This window comes from Saimiri boliviensis, chromosome 7 (assembly GCF_048565385.1).
Source record: "Saimiri boliviensis isolate mSaiBol1 chromosome 7, mSaiBol1.pri, whole genome shotgun sequence".
Classification (NCBI taxonomy): Eukaryota; Metazoa; Chordata; class Mammalia; order Primates; family Cebidae; genus Saimiri; species Saimiri boliviensis.
The window spans coordinates 13252112-13269612 of record NC_133455.1 but is presented as its reverse complement, the minus strand read 5'-3'; the positions used below and the strand labels follow the sequence as shown (position 1 = coordinate 13269612).

The 17501-nt window shown below is 45.0% G+C and overlaps 1 protein-coding gene across 7 annotated transcripts in view; it reads right to left on the bottom strand.

Annotated features, from left to right (window-relative positions):
- Positions 1 to 17501, bottom strand: part of CIT (citron rho-interacting serine/threonine kinase) — a 195216-nt gene that overhangs the window by 17143 nt on the left and 160572 nt on the right. For 3 of the 7 annotated variants that reach the window (XM_074402162.1, XM_074402163.1, XM_074402167.1), the window contains 12 exons: positions 17027 to 17189; positions 16576 to 16740; positions 11601 to 11738; positions 10872 to 11052; positions 10594 to 10685; positions 9973 to 10077; positions 9559 to 9728; positions 8437 to 8481; positions 7926 to 8006; positions 7637 to 7772; positions 5290 to 5429; positions 1438 to 1530 (listed from right to left, as the gene is read on the bottom strand). In XM_074402162.1, the coding sequence (XP_074258263.1) occupies positions 1438 to 1530; positions 5290 to 5429; positions 7637 to 7772; positions 7926 to 8006; positions 8437 to 8481; positions 9559 to 9728; positions 9973 to 10077; positions 10594 to 10685; positions 10872 to 11052; positions 11601 to 11738; positions 16576 to 16740; positions 17027 to 17189 (1509 nt within the window). The remainder of the gene's footprint in view (positions 1 to 1437; positions 1531 to 5289; positions 5430 to 7636; positions 7773 to 7925; positions 8007 to 8436; positions 8482 to 9558; positions 9729 to 9972; positions 10078 to 10593; positions 10686 to 10871; positions 11053 to 11600; positions 11739 to 16575; positions 16741 to 17026; positions 17190 to 17501) is intronic. The other 4 variants (XM_003932193.4, XM_074402166.1, XM_074402164.1 and 1 more) reach the window with 3 other exon arrangements.

The following is a 17501-nucleotide window of genomic DNA, read 5'->3' as shown; positions in this document are numbered from 1 at the left end:
ATAAAGCAGCAATGATTTCTGAGAATTTTCCTAAAGCTGACAGTTCAAATTCTAACGAGCATTATCATCATCACTGAACATTTCTCGGTCCCCTACTAAGTATAGGAAAACTTGGAGGCAGCATGAAAAAGCGAAATGGTAGAAAAAAAAATCAAACTTCAGTTTTGGTATCAACTTTGTAACTGAGGATTTTCTGCCAGCTCCAGTTGTCTTTCCTGAAAATTGGGAATAACTATCTCTGCTTTTCTAACTGCTGTGAAAGGTGTTTGTAAAAACAGCCAGTTCAGTCCCTGGTAGGGTGGGCACTCAATGAACACACAAACTAAACCAACAACACCCTGCCCAGAATGTAGCAGTTTCTCTAACAGGTAATGACCCTTATATGTTATTCACCCTTCATTTCACTTTTTTTTTTGAGATGGAGTCTTGCTCTGCCGCCCAGGCTGGAGTGCAGCAGCACAATCTCAGCTCACTGCAACCTCCACCTCCCAGGTGCAAGCAATTCTCCTGCCTCAGCCTCCCAAGTAGCTGAGACTACAGGCACTTGCTACCACGCCCAGCTAATTTTTGTATGTTTTAGTAGAGACAGGGTTTCACCATGTTGGCCAGGCTGCTCTCAAACTCCTGAACTCAAGTGAAACATCCTTCTCGGCCCCCCGAAGTGCTAGGATTATAGGTATGAGCCACCGCGCCTGGCCTTGTTTCACTTTTGAGACTAATCACGAAAGCACCAGAAATATATTAGGCTTAGGAAGAGTGCGACACTCTAGGTAGGGACATCAGATAGCATTCTCCAGAAGCCAGGCAGATTTAAGGATCTAACACACATTTCATCCACACTGCAGTCCTCATCACAGCTCACTCTGCTCCGAGGAGCAACAGCTCTCTAATTACATATCAAAATAGTGCTGACACTGGTTATTCCAGGTTATATTAATAGAAACCTGTAAAACTTGAGAAAGATTCTGGTAAGTGCTACCTGGGACTGCTAGCTTCTTAGAAAGAGCCACTTTCTTTTTTCCACTGGTTCGAAGGAAGGTCTCCAGTATCTCTTTTTTTTTTTTTTTTTTTTTTTTTGATATTTTTATTTATTTATTTATTTATTTATTTATTTGTATTTTCGTTTCCCAGTATCTCTTCCTAACAGTAAATCTTCTGCTCTAATAAAAGGCTGAATGCACTGGCCTGAATAGGGAGGCAGTTCGCCAATGGGAGAAGAAAAGCAAGGAGGAAAACCACAGCTACTAGTGGCCCTAGAGGATCCTCCATAAAGGAAGGATCTCGCTCACTACAGAGGTCACACCAGGCTGAGGGACTGCAGGGTGGAAGGAACCTGGCCCAGGCTGTGTCCCAAGATGGCGCACCTTCCACATTGGCTTGCTGAGACTGGCAGGACTGGCTTTCCCACATTCAACCAAGGCAAGACCCAGAACTTACTTTCCGAATGCAGTATTTGCTGAGGTTTTCATTGTAGCGGAGAATGACGACTTTGCTGGGCATGGCTGCACAGATGCAGAGCCCGTTCTCAATCTGAAAAGCAACCAAGAAAAGAAAAAGACTGTCACCAGTGTGATACCAGCTGTGGGGCAAAACTAGGAAAAGCTCTCAACCTCAGCGCTGATGATTTGGACCAGATCTTTCTGTGTGGTGCGGGGAGGGCTGTGCTGGGATATGAGCAGTATCCCTGGCCTTGACCCACTAGATGCCTGCAGCACTTCTTTTTGTGACAATCAAAAATGTCTCAAGGCTGGGCACGGTGGCTCATGCCTGTGATCCCAGCACTTTGGGAGGCTGAGGCAGGTGGATCACAAGGTCAGGAGATCAAGACCATCCTAGCCAACATGGTGAAACCCCATCTCTACTAAAAATACAAAAACTATCTGGGCATGGTGGCATGTGCCTGTAATCCCAGCTACTTGAGAGGCTGAGGCAGGAGAAACGCTTGAACCAGGGAGCCAGACGTTGCAGTGAGCCGAGATCGCGCCACTGCACTCCAGCCTAGCAATGCAAACAGAGTGTGAGATTCCGTCTCAGAAAAAAAAAAAAGTCTTGAGTCATTACCAAATGTCCCCTGGTAGGGCAGAATCGCTCCTGGTTGAGAACCAAGGCTTTACCTGGGATCCAGAGAAGGCTTCAGGGAGCCACCTAACACCACACACATTTCCCACATATGTGCCTTCTAGTGGAGACAGAATCTTTTGACAAACTGACTTTGTGGGGAGGGGGAGGAGAAAGAATGAGGGAGGGGAGAGGAAAGGCAGTAGAGACTGCTATACAGATTTAGAGAAAAGAATTTTTTTTTTTTTTTTTTTTTTTTGAGATGGAGTCTCACTATGTTGCCCAGGCTGGAGTGCAGTAGCATGATCTCGGCTCACTGAAACCTCCATCTCCTGGCTTCAAGCAGTTCTCCCACCTCAGCCTACCAATTATCTGGGACTACAGACATGCACCCACCCCCACCCAGCCAATTTTGTATTTTTAGTACAGATGGGGTTTCACTATGTTGGCCAGGCTGGTCTTGAACTCCTGGCCTCAAGTGATCCACCTGTCTCAGCCTCCCAAAATGCTGGGATTACAGGTGTGAGCCATCACACCGGCCCAAATTTAGAGAAAATTCCAATCCAAAGAGAAAAGTTCTTAGCTAAGAACTCATAAATATACAGAGTTCTACATCAAAACGCTCTTTTCCTAGAACAGCTGAAACCCTTTTACTTCTCTGGCTACAACCAGATCTTTATCATTCGCCAAATGGGGCTTACTGCTCAAATCAGTCCTGGTATGAAGGCCAGCAGCTGGTACAGTGGGTGAGTGAAGATGGGCTGGAATAAGGGAGGAACACACAGGGAAACGGAAATTGTTAGCAATGTTCTATTTCTTGGACTGGGTCGTGGGTGTGGATGTTTACGACAGTATTAGGCTTTATGATTTATATATATATATATATGTTCCATACATGTTTTGAACAGTTATTAGAATGAAAACAATTTCTAATTTAAAAAACAAATTTTTATTAGCTAGGCGTGGTAGCACGTCTGTAATCCCAGTTACTTGGGAGGCTGAGGCATGAGAATCTCTTGAAGCCAGGAGGCAGAGGTTGCAGTGAGCCAAGATCGCACCACTGCCCTCCAGCCTGGACAACAGAGTGAGACTCTGTCTCAAAAACGATGACAACAAATTTTTGGCCAGGTGCAGTGGCTCATGCCTGTAATCCCAACACTTTGAAAGGCCAAGGTGGGTTGAGGCCAGGAGTTCAAGACCAGCATGGCCAATGTGGCAAAACCCCATCTCTACTAAAAATACAAAAATTGTCCTGGTGTGGTGGTGCACACCTGTAGTCCCAGCTACTTGGGAGGCTGAGGAAGAAGAACTGCTTAAAGCTGGGAGGTGGAGGCTGCAGTGAGCTGAGATCACACTAGTGCACTCCAGCCTGGGTAACAGAGCAAGAATCTGTCTCCAAAAAAAAATGTTGATTGAGTGGCTGAATGAACAACATGCAGTGTGCTGTCTTCTGAGGAGCAAAATGTGATGGTTTTCCAAAGTAGAATGCCAGTAGCCTCAAGGGGTCTCTAAACACCTGATTCAGACTTCCCTAAAGTTAAACACGTACATGTATATACACCAACAGACACTCCTTTTTATTATTTTCTACTTTAACTTTTAAGTTCAGGGGCACATGTGCAGGTTTGTTATATCAGTAAACTCGTGTCATGGGGGTTTGTTGTACAGATTTTTTCATCACCCACGTATTAAGCCCAGCATCCATTACTTATCTTTCCTGATCCTCTCCCTCCTCCCAACCTTCACCCTCTGATAGGCCTCAGTGTGTTTTATTCCTCTCTATGTGTCCATGTGTTCTCATCATTCAGCTCCCACTTATAAATGAAAACATGCAGTATTTGATTCTCTGCTCCTGCGTTAGTTTGCTAAGAATAATGGCCACCATCTCCATCCATGTCCCTGCACAGGACATGATCTCATTCTTTTTCATAGCTGCAGAGTAGGCCATGGTGTATATGTACCACATTTTCTTTACCCAGTCTATCACTGATGGGCATTTAAGTTGATTCTCTGTCTTTGCTATTTTGAATAGGCTGCAATGAACATATGCATGCATGTGACTTTATAATAGAATGATTTATATTCCTTTGGGTATATATTCAGTAACGGGATTGCTGGGTTGAATGGTATTTCTGTTTTTAGTTCGAGGAATCCCCACAGTCTTCCACAATGGTTGAACTAATTTATACTCCCACCAACAATGTATAAGTGTTCCCTTTTCTTCACAACCTCACCAGCATCTGTTTTTTGACTTTTTGATTAAAGAAGCGAACAAAGGTATTTTATGTGCCAATTTTCAATATGCCAGAAGCTACAAAAGAATTAACTTGAGTTCTCATGAACTGACTTTATCTTAAGTAAATGCCATGAATTTGAATTTTAAAATTTCTAGTAATGAAACATACTTTCATCTAGTTCAGACATGGAGATCCACATTAGATCTTTTTTTTAAGGTTCCCCTCCCTCTCTCCCTCTCTCTCTCCCTCTCTCTCTCTCTCTCTCTCCCTCCCTCTTTCTCTCTCTCTCCGACACAGGAGACACACATACACACTTATTTTCAAATTATGGATCATCCTTCTAGTTTTGTTCATTTTCTTCCCATTTTTCTCTCAGACATTTCCTTTAGATTCAAAACCTGTACAAATTTCATGGCTACACAAATTATTTCACATCCCTAAAGGAGGCAACAGAAATTTAACCTAGTTTGAGGATGTACAATTCTGAAAGTTGTCAGAATCAAAATGGAGGCACCAAAGTTAAGAAAACCCTGACAATGAGAGCAGGAGAAGGCCATGAAGAGAGGGTTCTCACACTTGTATGCCTGACAAAAAAGAGACTCTGCAAAAACAACAAAGCCCACTGCAATCTTACACAAAACATACTTCTGCCAGGACATCTGCCCAGAGACTACCTGTCCAAACTCCGACAGGTGTCAGTCTTGTTACTAATCTTTAAAACCAAGGATAATTATTTCAAAAAGATTATGGGATCCTGACTTACAAACCTCTGTCTTCCTTTACCTCCCTAGATATCCAGGTAGTTGACAATGGCACGTGAATTCCCATTGCAAAGCCTTATTCCCAGATCAATCTCTTTTTTTTTTAGAGAGCCCCTCTTTGTTTATTATTTAAATCAACACAATCTTGAAGGTTCAAATCAATGAGCTCAGTGGGACGAGGTAGTACCAATTTCCAGAACATTCCACCAACTGGGACTCCGAGGAGAGCTTACCTTGCCAGCCCCAAACAAGTGGCAACCCTTCACAGCTTCGAAAATGTTGGGTGAGATGTCTGGCTGGGCGGGAAGGTGGGACTGCGCTAGGGACTGTTTCACCTTCTTCACGTCCACAAGACACAGTGCCCGTTCTTCTCCTGAATGGGAAAAGCAACCTCTCATTAGTGTGAAGCTGTTAAGTAAAGGTGTGGGATGGTGATGGTAGTTCTAGTCACAAGTAGGTCATGAGAGGCCACACAGATGAACCGAGTTTTCCACAAATCCCTATAAACACATTTTAGGTCCTTGATTGATTGACTGACTGACTGATTGATTCATTGGCTGGTTGATTTTGAGATGGAGTCTCACTCTGTCACCCAGGCTGGAGTGCCATGGGGTGATCTCGGCTCAATTGCAACCTCCGCCTTCTGGGTTGAAGCAGTTCTCCTGCCTCAACCTCTGAGTAGCTGGGATTACAGGCACACACCACCACACCCGGCTAAATTTTTTTTTTTTTTTTTAGTAGAGATGGGGTTTCACCATGTTGGTAAGGCTGGTCTTGAACTCCTGACCTCATGATCCGCCTGCCTTGGCCTCCCAAAGTGCTGGGATTACAGGTGTGAGTCACCACACACAGCCCAGGTCCTTGATTTAAATCAAAGACAAAAACAAGTGGCCTTTTAGTCAAGATTCTGAGGAGGGCGGAATTCTACAGACATAAAATTGGAGAATGTGAACTGTACTTTCGAACGTGTTCCCCAGCAAAGTAAAGAAAGAATATGTGAGGGAGGAATGAGGGGGCATTCTATGAAGAAACAGGCTGAGACTATCCAAGTATGTGGATGTCAGGAGAGACAAGAGGCTGAGGAACTGCTCCACATTAAAGGGGACTAAAGGGGCATGATTAAATGCAATGCAAATGCTGGGGCATTACAGGAGCCATAGGTAAAATCTAACTATGGGCAGCATCATGGATACTTGTATTATCCTGAGGGTCAATTTCCTAAATGTAAAAAGTATAGCACGCGAAACCATTCTATGTGATACTCTACGTATGGATACATGCCATCATACATTTTTCAAAACCCATAGAATGTACACCACCGAGAGAGAACGCTAATGTAAACTACAGACTCAGGGTGACAATGATGTCTCAGTGTCTGTGTCAAGTTCAGTTCACGGATTGCAACAAATGTATCACTCTGGTGGGGGACGTTTGTAGTCGGGGAGGCACGTATGACAATGGGCATATACCGAAGCTCTCTGTACCTTCCAACTTTGCTGTGAATCTAAAACTGCTCTAAAGAATAAAACAAGGAAGAGGGGGAAGAAAAAAGTTGAGATTAAGAAAGGCCAGTTCTTGACCATAGTATGTCAGTCTCTGGATCCAGACATGCCTGAAATAAACGGCCTGTTTGTTTTTCGTTTTTTTCTGAGACGGAGTCTTACTCTGTTGCCCAGGCTGGAGTGCAGTGGCACGATCTCAGCTCACTGCAACCTCCGCCTCTTGGATTCAATCAATTCTCTGCCTCAGCCTCCTGAGTAGCTGGTATTACAGGCGTGCACCACCACACCCAGCTAATTTTTGTATTTTTAGTAGAGGTGGGATTTCACCATGTTGGCCAGGTTGGTCTTGAACTCCTGACCTCATGATCCACCCACCTCAGCCTCCCAAAGTGCTGGGATTACAGGCGTGAGCCACCACGCCCTGCCCTGTTGATGTTTTAAACACTGAATCGATACATTGTTGTTTTCCCCTTTAAAAATTTAATGTCACTAACATAGAAATAAATTGTGCCCTGGTGATGTGACAGAACGCCCTCATCCTTAGGTTAATATTCTGAAGAACGTGGCATCATACCTGCAACTAACTCTCAAATGGTTCAGGAAAGAGAGAGAGAGAGAGAGAGAGAGAGAGAGAGAGAGAGAGAGTGTGTGTGTGTGTGTGTGTGTGTGTGTGTTAGGAAGAGAGAGAAAAAATATGACAAAATATTAGCAAATGGTGACTCAAGAGTGATCACAGAGTAACAGAGTAAGCAAACTCTCAGAATGTCATGGCCCACAGTGGTTTCATCGCAATCAGGACAAAGGGTTTGGCTCTAGTGAGTCTTTGAGGCTTAGCGCTCTTCACTTGGCACACCAGGGGGATGTTCTTTGGGAATGTCAGATTGTGCTAAACTGGATACCGGAAGAAAACTGACTCTGGACAGAGGGGGTCCATTAGCTGAGGCTTGGCCATCTATGGGGAGCTCTTATCTACGACGGCTCCCCTCTGCTAGTTTGTGTTTTACAAGCATGAAACGTGGCTTAACATATGGACTCCCTTCAAAGTAAAGAAAAGGCACCGTGTCCTTTAGCCTCACACCTGCTATCATGAGTAGCTTCTCCAGGTCCTTGATAATATAAATTTGGAAGACTGCTCCAATTCCTGGGACGTGGGTTAGGGAGTTTTTCAAGACATTCAGGGCGTAGAGCCCTTCCTCGGTGCCCACCAACACCACCTGCAAAGGCAGAAGTCCGAAGGCAGAACATAAGCACAATCACGTCACCAGAACAATCTCTAGTAGGAGCCACAAGGCCTCCACAGCCCTTTCTTTCTTGATGGTGTGTGGCTGTAACCAGACACCAGCTGGCCGTGCCCACGCAAACATTACCTGGTCACTGAAGGGCAGTGTGCAGTTCATGTCTAGACGGTCATCACCTTCCAGTTTCAGCAGGGAGTTTCCAAGTAATTTCTTTTCATAGGTGAAAGGAAAGAAAAAAAGAAGACATAGTGAGGCTGACCTGTCTATGACTAAACCATCCAGAGAGACCAAGAGAAGGTTAAGGACATGTTATTCCTGGAAATGCTCAGAAACACACATATATATGCTCTTAGCTCACCCCATATTTTGATCTGAGCTCCAAATGCAAAATGCGAGTGCTACTGGTCTCTCTGGGGCAGTTGTTAATTAGCATCTGAGTGATAACTTGGCTGGGATGCAGAAATAAGGGAGGAGCAGACATGGAAAGCTATTCTGTGAGACAAAATAAGCTGAAGCTAAAGAGGTTTCACCTGCTCAGGGTTATTTAGACACAGGAAAGACTCCTTCCCCCATCAGGCTGCAGCAGAAATGCAAAGGCGCAGTGTTAGCAGTGAGCCAGCACGCCTCTAAATCTCTTTACCTGAACCCAGGCAGGCAGAAGCTCATAAGAAACACAGTCTCGGGCCTGTTGTACACATATTAACAAGGATTTCAGTAAAAGGCTCATGTGTGTAACGACAAGCAGGTCATCCAAACAGGTCTAACCACTGAGTGAAGCTCTTTTCAAGAGGCTCATGGTTAAGAATCTTTCAGTTGCTAACATATAAAGAGTTTATTAGGAGTGAAGTGTCTGAAAAGAGCTGTTTGGTCTTCGCTGGAGCAAACACCAATGAGCAATGAGCACTGTTTGTATCCTGGAACATTCTAGGTGGGGTGATGCCAATCACAGCACACCTACGTTTCTAACATCTTAAGGATAAGTAGGACTCCAAAGCTGCCTACGGAAGAGCAAATACTGCGAAAACAACTGAGACGCTTATGAAAAGCCTTCCTGGAGGGGATGGGCTGCCGGCAGTCTATTGTACTGCTTCGTGGCCAGAGTGCTTCTAACTCAAGCTCCAAACCAGACTAACTCGTGAGTAAACAGGACACAGGATTTCCTTATAAGTACATTTGCAGTCGCATCACCACAGCCAAGGTCTACAATCCACCAGAGTAGGCTGCTGATGCCAATTCCTCCATTCTTTTTGCTTTGTTTTGGTTTTAGAGTCCAAATCTTGCTCTGTTGCCCAGGCTGGAGTACAATGGCACAATCATAGTTCACTGCAGCCTCAAAGTCCTAGGCAATCCTCCAGCCTCAGCCTCCCTTCTAGCTGGAACTACAGGTGCATGTCACCACACCTGGCTAACTTTCTTTCTTTCTTTAAGAGATGGGATCTTGCTATCTTGCCCAGTCTGGTTTCAAACTCCTGGGCTCAAGCAATCCTCCCACCTTGGCCTCCTGGGTCGCTGGGACCACAGGCATGAACCAGCACATCCCTGATTCCCACATTCTAAATGGCTCATGATGCCACACAAGCAACTCTGGTACTTGTCCCTGCATCACCACCAGACTTCCAGCAGTGACAGTCTGAAGCCATCAGCCCTTTGAGAAGGAGCCCGAAGGGAATCAAGATGGCCAATGGGATTCTCGTTGTTAACACCAGTTACCAAGTCAGCCCCCTTTACAAAGACAACCTCCAGGGCCCGTTTTCATACTCACAGCATCGGCTTCTGCTTTTTCCCTAGAAACTCTCCCACCTGCGACAACTGATTCTAAGGCGGTGACCCAGCGCTGTTTGTCGGGGAAGCTAGGAGCTAGCAAGTAGAGGGTTCTCCCGGGCCAGCAGGTGGTGTGCGGGTGAGATTCCATCTTCAGTATGTATGGGACATCTAGGAGATTTCACAGAGAGCACAGGATTGGGTGTGGATTTCCCCCGTTACCACTGGGAGGGAAGGCCCTTGAGAGATCAGAGATCCCACCAAACCAGCAAGTCCCAGTTACCGCCAAGGCAGGAAGCAGAGGAAGATGGGCCTCCTTTGCAGAGCCCATCTTCCCTGTACCACCCCTTCGGTCCCTGCTGATTGGCCAAGCCCGGCCCACCTCCAGGGCAGGGCTCCTCCAGCTCCTCCTCACCTGCTTTGGCTGTATTTGCGAGTTCGGAAGCACCAACGGCACCATGAATAGATACATCCCCGTCGGGAAGGCACAGCTCAAATTCTTCCACCGGCCTCTGTCCAGCTTGGTGCAAAGAGGAAGGGCAGAAAGAAAAACAAAAGAACAGAAACAAGAACAAGGGGAGAAGAGAGGAGAAGAGAGAGCGAGAGAGACAGCAAGGGAGAGAGAGACAGGGTACGTGTGTAAAGAGAGGCGCACGAGAACAAAGAAGGGACAGAGGTGTGCAGAGAAGGCAGAGAGGGAAGATAAAAAAAATAAAGTGTGTCAGATGAGTAGCACAGTCAAATTTCTGATGACGATGCGGATTTATGGGTTAGTTGACTGAGGCAGAAGTTCTCGGAAGGTGTATTAGCAGGTGGAATCTTCAGGGCAGCGCCCTGCGGGTTCTTCAGGGGGGAGACCTATAGATGTGAGTATCGCACCAATAACCTTTAGAGAAGTCATTTGGTTTGTAAGTTTCAAAAATGGAAAAGCCTAGAAGGCTTGCAAGGCAGTCCAAAAAACAAAGCCTTCGCGCCAGCACTGGGGAGACCTGGGTTAGCCACGTGCAACGACCTTCCCCCTGAATTCTTAATTTACCTTCTCTGGCTTCACTGTCATAAATGAGGACTTTTGATCCCTCCAAGACAATGTACTTCCTGTCCCAGCCTTGCTGCCCTCGTTTGTTATTCCTGGAGAAAGAAAGATGGAAAAGAAAAATGTCTGAACTCAGAAGAATCATCAGGCTGGAGGAGGATGGGGTGAGTGGGTGGCAGAGGTGGGAGAGTTCCTAGAAAAGATATTTCCCTAGAAAACATCAGGGACAGAAGTGGCTTGTGCCAGCACCTGCTCCAGCCCAAGCCACCCTGCCACGGTACCTGGGCACTTTCATCCACCCTTCCAGGTGCAAGCTGCTGCTGGGCTCCTTGGTCTGGAGACCCGGGGAGTTCATTTTGTCGCGGCAGAAGGCCTCGGTGAAGTGTGTGGCATATTCGGCAGGCAGGCCACACGTGGCTGGCAAGCACGTGGAGCACTTGGGGTGACACATCACCTGACATTCTAGAAAAGAACAGTGAGCCACCTGAGGGCATGCTCCGCCGACCCTGGACTCTTCCCTCCCTCTGCCAGCCAACCCCAGGTCTTCTCTACCCCCAGCCAGGCCTGGAGAGCCTGGCCCTGACTTGCAGGTAGTCTCCTGAGCTTCCCTGGTGCCAGGCCCATGCAGAAAAGGGAAACGAAAGTGCCAAGTGCTCTTGACCCAGTTTTCCAGGCTTCAATCCACGCTGCCCACAAACAGGTGTGTAAAGAACATGTCTGCATGTTTCCATTGGAGCCAGTGGAAAGGTAGGAGACACCGGCCTGACAAAAAGGGGCTGGGAATTAGCAAAGCCCAAGGCACTTTGAGCAGCAGGTTAGAGTCATGAGCTGCAGACATATATAAACTCACAGCTTTAACAGGGGAAAAATAGCATCCTCCCACTGAAATAAGAAGCTCGAAAATGAATGCACTACATGATGAGTTAGGAAAAAATCACCTCCACCTGATAGTCTCTTTTTAGCTGGAGACACACAGGTGCCCAGCACACATGCACAGATGCTGATCTTACCAAGACATTTGGATGCCTGGCGTCCAAAGTGCACAGTATCCAAACAAACAGCACACTTTGTGGCTCGCATGTTCAGTCCTACGTTGAAGCGGTGAGGAATATTGTGGTGCATGCGTTCCTTCAGACGCCGACTAAATTCTGAAGGAAAATGTTTTTAAAAATCATTAGGGTACTGCAAACAATACCCACAGGAAAGTGAAAAGACAACCCACAGAATGGGAAAAAAAATACTTGCAAATCAAATTTCTGATAAGAGACACGTATCTAGAATATATAAAGCACTCTTAAAACTCAATAATAAAAAGACAACCCAATTTTAAAATGAGCCAAGAATTCAAATAGACACCTCCCCAAAGAGGATAAATGGCCAATGAGAACATGAAAAGATGCTCAACATTATTAGTCATTAGGGAGAAGCAAATCAAAATCCCAAGCAGATCCCACTTCACAACCACTAGGATGTCTACAGTCTAAAACAAGGAAAATAAGTGTTGCAGAGGATGTGGAGAAACTGGAACCCTCACACATTCCTGGTGAAAATGTGAAAATGGTGCAGCTACTTTGGAACTCAGTCTGGTAGTTCCACAAATGGTTAAACATGGTTACCCCAGGACCCAGCAATTCCACTCCTAGCCATATACCCAAGGGGACTGAAAACATATGTACCCACAAAAATCTGCACATAAATGTTCACAGAAGCATAATTCATGACAGCTAAAAAGTAGAAACAACCCATGCCCATCAATGGTGATATGATTTGGCTGTGTCACCACTCAAATCTCATCTTGAATTACAGCTGCCATAATTCCCATGTGTTTGGAGGGACCTGGTGGAAGATAATAGAATCATGGGGGTGATTTCGCCCTTACTGTTCTTGTGGTACTAAAAAAGTCTCACAAGATCTGATGGTTTTATAAGGGGAAACCCCTCTCGCTTAGTCCTTATTCTCTTTTGCCACCATCATGTAAGACATGCCTTTTGCCTTCCACCACGATTGTGAGGCCTCTCCAGCCACATAGAACTGTGAATCTATTAAACTTCTTTTTCTTTATAAACTACCAAGTCTCGGGTATGTCTTTATGAGCAGCATGAAAATGGACTAATACAAATGGATTAACGGATAATTAGATGTGCCATCTATACAATGGAATATTATTCGGCCATGAAAGGAATGAAGTTCTGATACATGCTACAACACAGGTGAACCTTGAAAACATTACATTCCGTGAAAGAACCCAGACACAAAAGGCCACATGCGGTATGATTCATCTATATGAAATGTCCAAGAGACCAAATCCACAGAGACAGAAAGTAGACTGGCGGTTGCCAAGAGGAACATTAGTGGAAGGAGAATGTGGGGGACTGATAATGGGTGTGGAGTATTTTTCGGTGGAGGTGCCAAAATCATTCAAAAAATTAGAATGTGATGAGGGTTACACAGCCCTGTAAACTTACTGAAAAAGACTAAATTGTACATTTTTAATGAGTGAACTGTACAGTAAGCAAATTATATGTCAATAAAACCGTTAGAACAGGTTAGTTACAGACTGTGAAACTATTTTAACACTAACAGATGCATCTAGATTTATAAAACTCAACCTAAAATCTCCATTATCCAGTTATTAGGAATCAGTCTTTGTTTAAGAACATATTAGTGGTACAAGATTGACTAATGGCATAGATGTCTGTGAGCATAAAGAAACATAAGCTTTTAAATCAGTTGTAAACATTTTAGTCATGAAAGCTTTATTTTCCATGTATCTAGAGCTTTTCAGAATCCAATTTTAAAGAGCACTATTATGAATTATAGAATTTCTAATTATCAAATATATAAAACTGAAGAATTCTTTTATGTCCAGTTTTTCCATGAATAAATTCCTTTTGTTTAAAATCCAACTTTTATGAATATAAGAATTTAAATTTAAATGTAAGAACAGATTCCTACATTTGTATTCCAGACTATTAAAATCAAGAACATTAGCCAGGTGCAGTGGTTCATGCCTATAATCCCAGCACTTAGCAAGGCAGAGGCATGAGGATTGCTTGAGCCTAGGAGTTTAAGACCAGCCTGTGCAATGCAGTGAGACCCTGTTCTCCACAAAGAGAAAAAAAAAAATAACAAGATTGATTTTTTTTTTTTTTTAATAGGTACCCTCTCAACAGTGACCTAACTAATTAGAAGCAACTTTCAATATAGTAATCCACCCTTATGCTCAGGGATTATATTCCGAGATCCCAGTGGATGCTGGGAACCACAGATGGTACTGAATTCTGTAGATACTGTTTTTTCAATCTGATAACCAAGACAGGTACTAAGTGACTAACAAACAGGGAGCAAATACAGTGTGGATACGCAGGACAAAGGGATGATTTGCATCCCAGGCAGGATGAAGCAGGATCGAGTGCAATTTCTTCCTGCGACTTGGAATGGCACACAATTTAAAACTTAACAATTGTTTATTGCTGGAATTTTCCATTTATTATTTTCAAACTGCAGATGACCATATAACCAAAACCATGGAAAGTGAAACCATGGATAATAGGGGACTACTATGGAGAGAAAATCTCAGGATCCAAATTTCTGAATCCAACTCTGATATGATCTCCTTATAACATCATCCTCCTTCCTTTCTTGGAAAGGTGCAAGGAATAAATAACAGGAATGTGCTTTGAAACGGTTTGGTGCAATATACATGAAGAAGCAATGTACTGCAGTATTATCACTATTCAGAGAAGTTTCACAGCCAGAAGCACTGCTTTCCTCTATGTTGTCATCACTATTTTTTTTTAATTAATTTTTTTTTTTTTTTTTTTTTTGAGATGGAGTCTTGCTCTGTCACCAGGCCGGAGTGTAGTGGCGCAATCTCGGCTCACTGCAACCTATGCCTCCTGGGTTCAAGCAATTCTTCCGCCTCAGCCTCCCGAGTAGCTGGGACCACAGGCGCGTGCCACCACGCCCGCTAATTTTTTGTGTGTTTTTAGTAGAGACAGGGTTTCACCATGTTGGCCAGGATGGTCTCCATCTCTTGACCTCGTGATCCACCTGCCTCGGCCTCCCAAAGTGCTGGGATTACAGGCATGAGCCACCGCACCCAGCCTGTCATCACTATTTTAATGACTTTAAGAGTAAAGCTCCTTGGTAGGGCACCGTGGCTCATGCCTGTAATCTCAGTACCTTGGGAGGCCAAGGCAGGTGGATGGCTTGAGGTCAGGAGTTCAAGACCAACCTGGCCCACATGGTGAAACCCCCGTCTCTAGTAAAAATACAAAAAAATTAGTGGGTCATGATGGCACACACATGTAATCCCAACTATTTGGGAGACCGAGGCACAAGAATCACTTGAACTTGGGAGGCAGAGGCTGCAATGAGCTGAGATCACGCTACTGCTCTCCAAGCCTGGGCGACAGAGCGAGACTCTGTCTCAAAAAAAAATTTTTTTTAAGTAAAGCTCTTTGATTAAAGGAGTTATGTAAGAAAAGGACTTCTGGCTAAAAAAAACCAGCAGCAACAACAAAACACCATCCGGTTTATAAGCAAAACAGGTTTGATTGCAATGCCGTGATGCTAAACCACAGCTCTACCCTGGTCTTCCTAGGACACTCCGAACCAGCTTTCTTGGCTTTTTAAAAAATTCTTTTCAGCTCTAGATAAACAGAGTACATTTGAGACCAGAAAGAAAACTCCTCACACTGTCGGTAGAAATAGACATTGGCACAAACCACCAACACTTAAAATGTACATAACCTTTAACCCAGTGATTCATTTCCCAGGAATGCCTCCAGGCACAACACCCACAGAGGCACAGGATGTCCTCTGCAAGGTGTTTACGGTAACAAGGGATTGGAAACAACCTAAATGGCCATCAGCAGGAGTCTGATTTAACAGATGAATTGCATAGTCACACCATAGAATACCGTGAGGTTTTCTGAAAGGATGGGGTAGGTCCTTATGTACTAATATGAAACCCTCTAAGATAGCATTTTAATGAAATGAAAGTGTCTTGCACTGTACACTGTAGTGTGCTATTATATTTATAGAAGAAAAAAGTCCTGAGAGAGAGATGTGCTTTTTGTTGTTGTGGTTGTTGAGACGGAGTTTCCCTCTTGTTGCGCAGGCTGGAGTGCAGTGGCACGATCTCAGCTCACTGCAACCTCTGCCTCCCAGGTTCAAGCAATTCTCCTGTGTCAACCTCCTAAGTAGCTGAGATGACAGGTATGTGCCACCACGCCTGGCTAATTTTGTGTTTTTAGTAGAGACAGGGTTTCTCCATGTTGGTTAGGCAGCTCTCGAACTCCTGACCTCAGGTGAACTGCCCACCCCAGCCTCCTAAAATGCTGGGATTACAGGCATGAGCAACCGTTACGATATTTATAAAAGAAAAAAGAGCTGAGAGAGAGATCTTTTCATACTGTTTGTTTGTTTGTTTGTTTGAGATGAAGTCTCACTTTATCACGCAGGCTAGAGTGCAGTGGTGTTAGCTCACTGCAACCTCCACCTCCTGGATTCAAACTATTCTACTGCCTTAGCCTCCCAAGTAGCTGGGACTACAGTAGCATGCCACCACACCGAGCTAATTTTTGTATTTTTAGAAGAGACGAGGTTTTACCATGTTGGCCAGGCTGGTCTCAAAATCCTGACCTCAGGTGATTTGCCTGCCTCAGCCTCCCAAGCTGCTGGGATTAGACATGAGCCACTGTGCCCAGCCTATTTTCTCATATTCTTTAAATATAATCACATAATGTAAGATACATGAATGATATAGACATGTGGATCCCTACATGAACTATCACTGGAAGGATACAATGGCTGAAAGCAATGGTTGACACTGGGTGAGGAATCTGAGGATGGGGAACCGGGAGACTGACTTCTTAATCCTTATCCTCTAGCATTATTGTAATTTTTGCCATACGCCTGCATGTCTTAGTTGATTGAAAGAAATTTCCATACAACTCCAATGGCCCCTTGAGAACGTACCCTCTGGAGTTGAAGACTCCTTTCTGCGGCTGGACGGCGGGGCCAGCAGGCTCATGGCACTGGGCTGGTGCTCTGGAGACCGCACGATGGCGGACATGGCGATCTGCTGCCTCGCGGTGGCTGGCGTGGATGGGTGTGGGTGGTCTGTCGCTTTGCGGTGGGCAGCTGCAGAGAGACCAGGACAATGCCCTTTGGTTAGCTGGGTCACCTAGAGGACCAAGCCAAGTGGATCGTCCCTGGGCTGTCTTTCAAAGACCCGAAACTAAAAGAATATGCGTCACGTCAACTTGGAAACGCACAGGGGCCATACGTTTTTCAGACACGGGCTGTCTGGGCGGAAAGCGTATGCGCCGTAAACAAAGACACTGAACTAGTCAGCCTTGGCTGATAGTGAGATCAGTCCTCTGCCTTTTCCACAGCCTTGAGCACTCTGGAGAGAGCGAGCCCCTACCTTCCTCCCGGGCAGACCGGAGCTCAATGCGGGTCTTCTGAAGGGCTTCCTCTAGCTCTGCACAGCGAGCTTTCTCCTTCTCCAGGGCCAGCTTCAGCTCATTGTACTGCAGAGGAACCTGTGTGGGCAAAGCAGGGTCCTCTTTCCGTCGACTAAATAAACCCTAGCAATGGAAACAGAGATATCTCCTAACTCCTGGAAACTGGCACTTGAAACTAGCTAAAGGAAATCTGACTCGCGAGGAGCAAACCACAAAAGCCAGGAGCATACTCACTGTAAGTGTATTTAGTAAAAATGGCATGTGAAGGGGGGGAAGGGTAGGCTGAGCCACAGCCCGTTCCAGCCAGCTGAAAAAAATAGGGGTGCGGAAGTTTTCACCAAGAGGATTAAAGATGCTTGAATGGCCACCTCTTCCTTTAGCATTGCCAAGACAGGAGAGTCATGTCTTGAGTCTTTCCCATTCAAAAAATGGAAT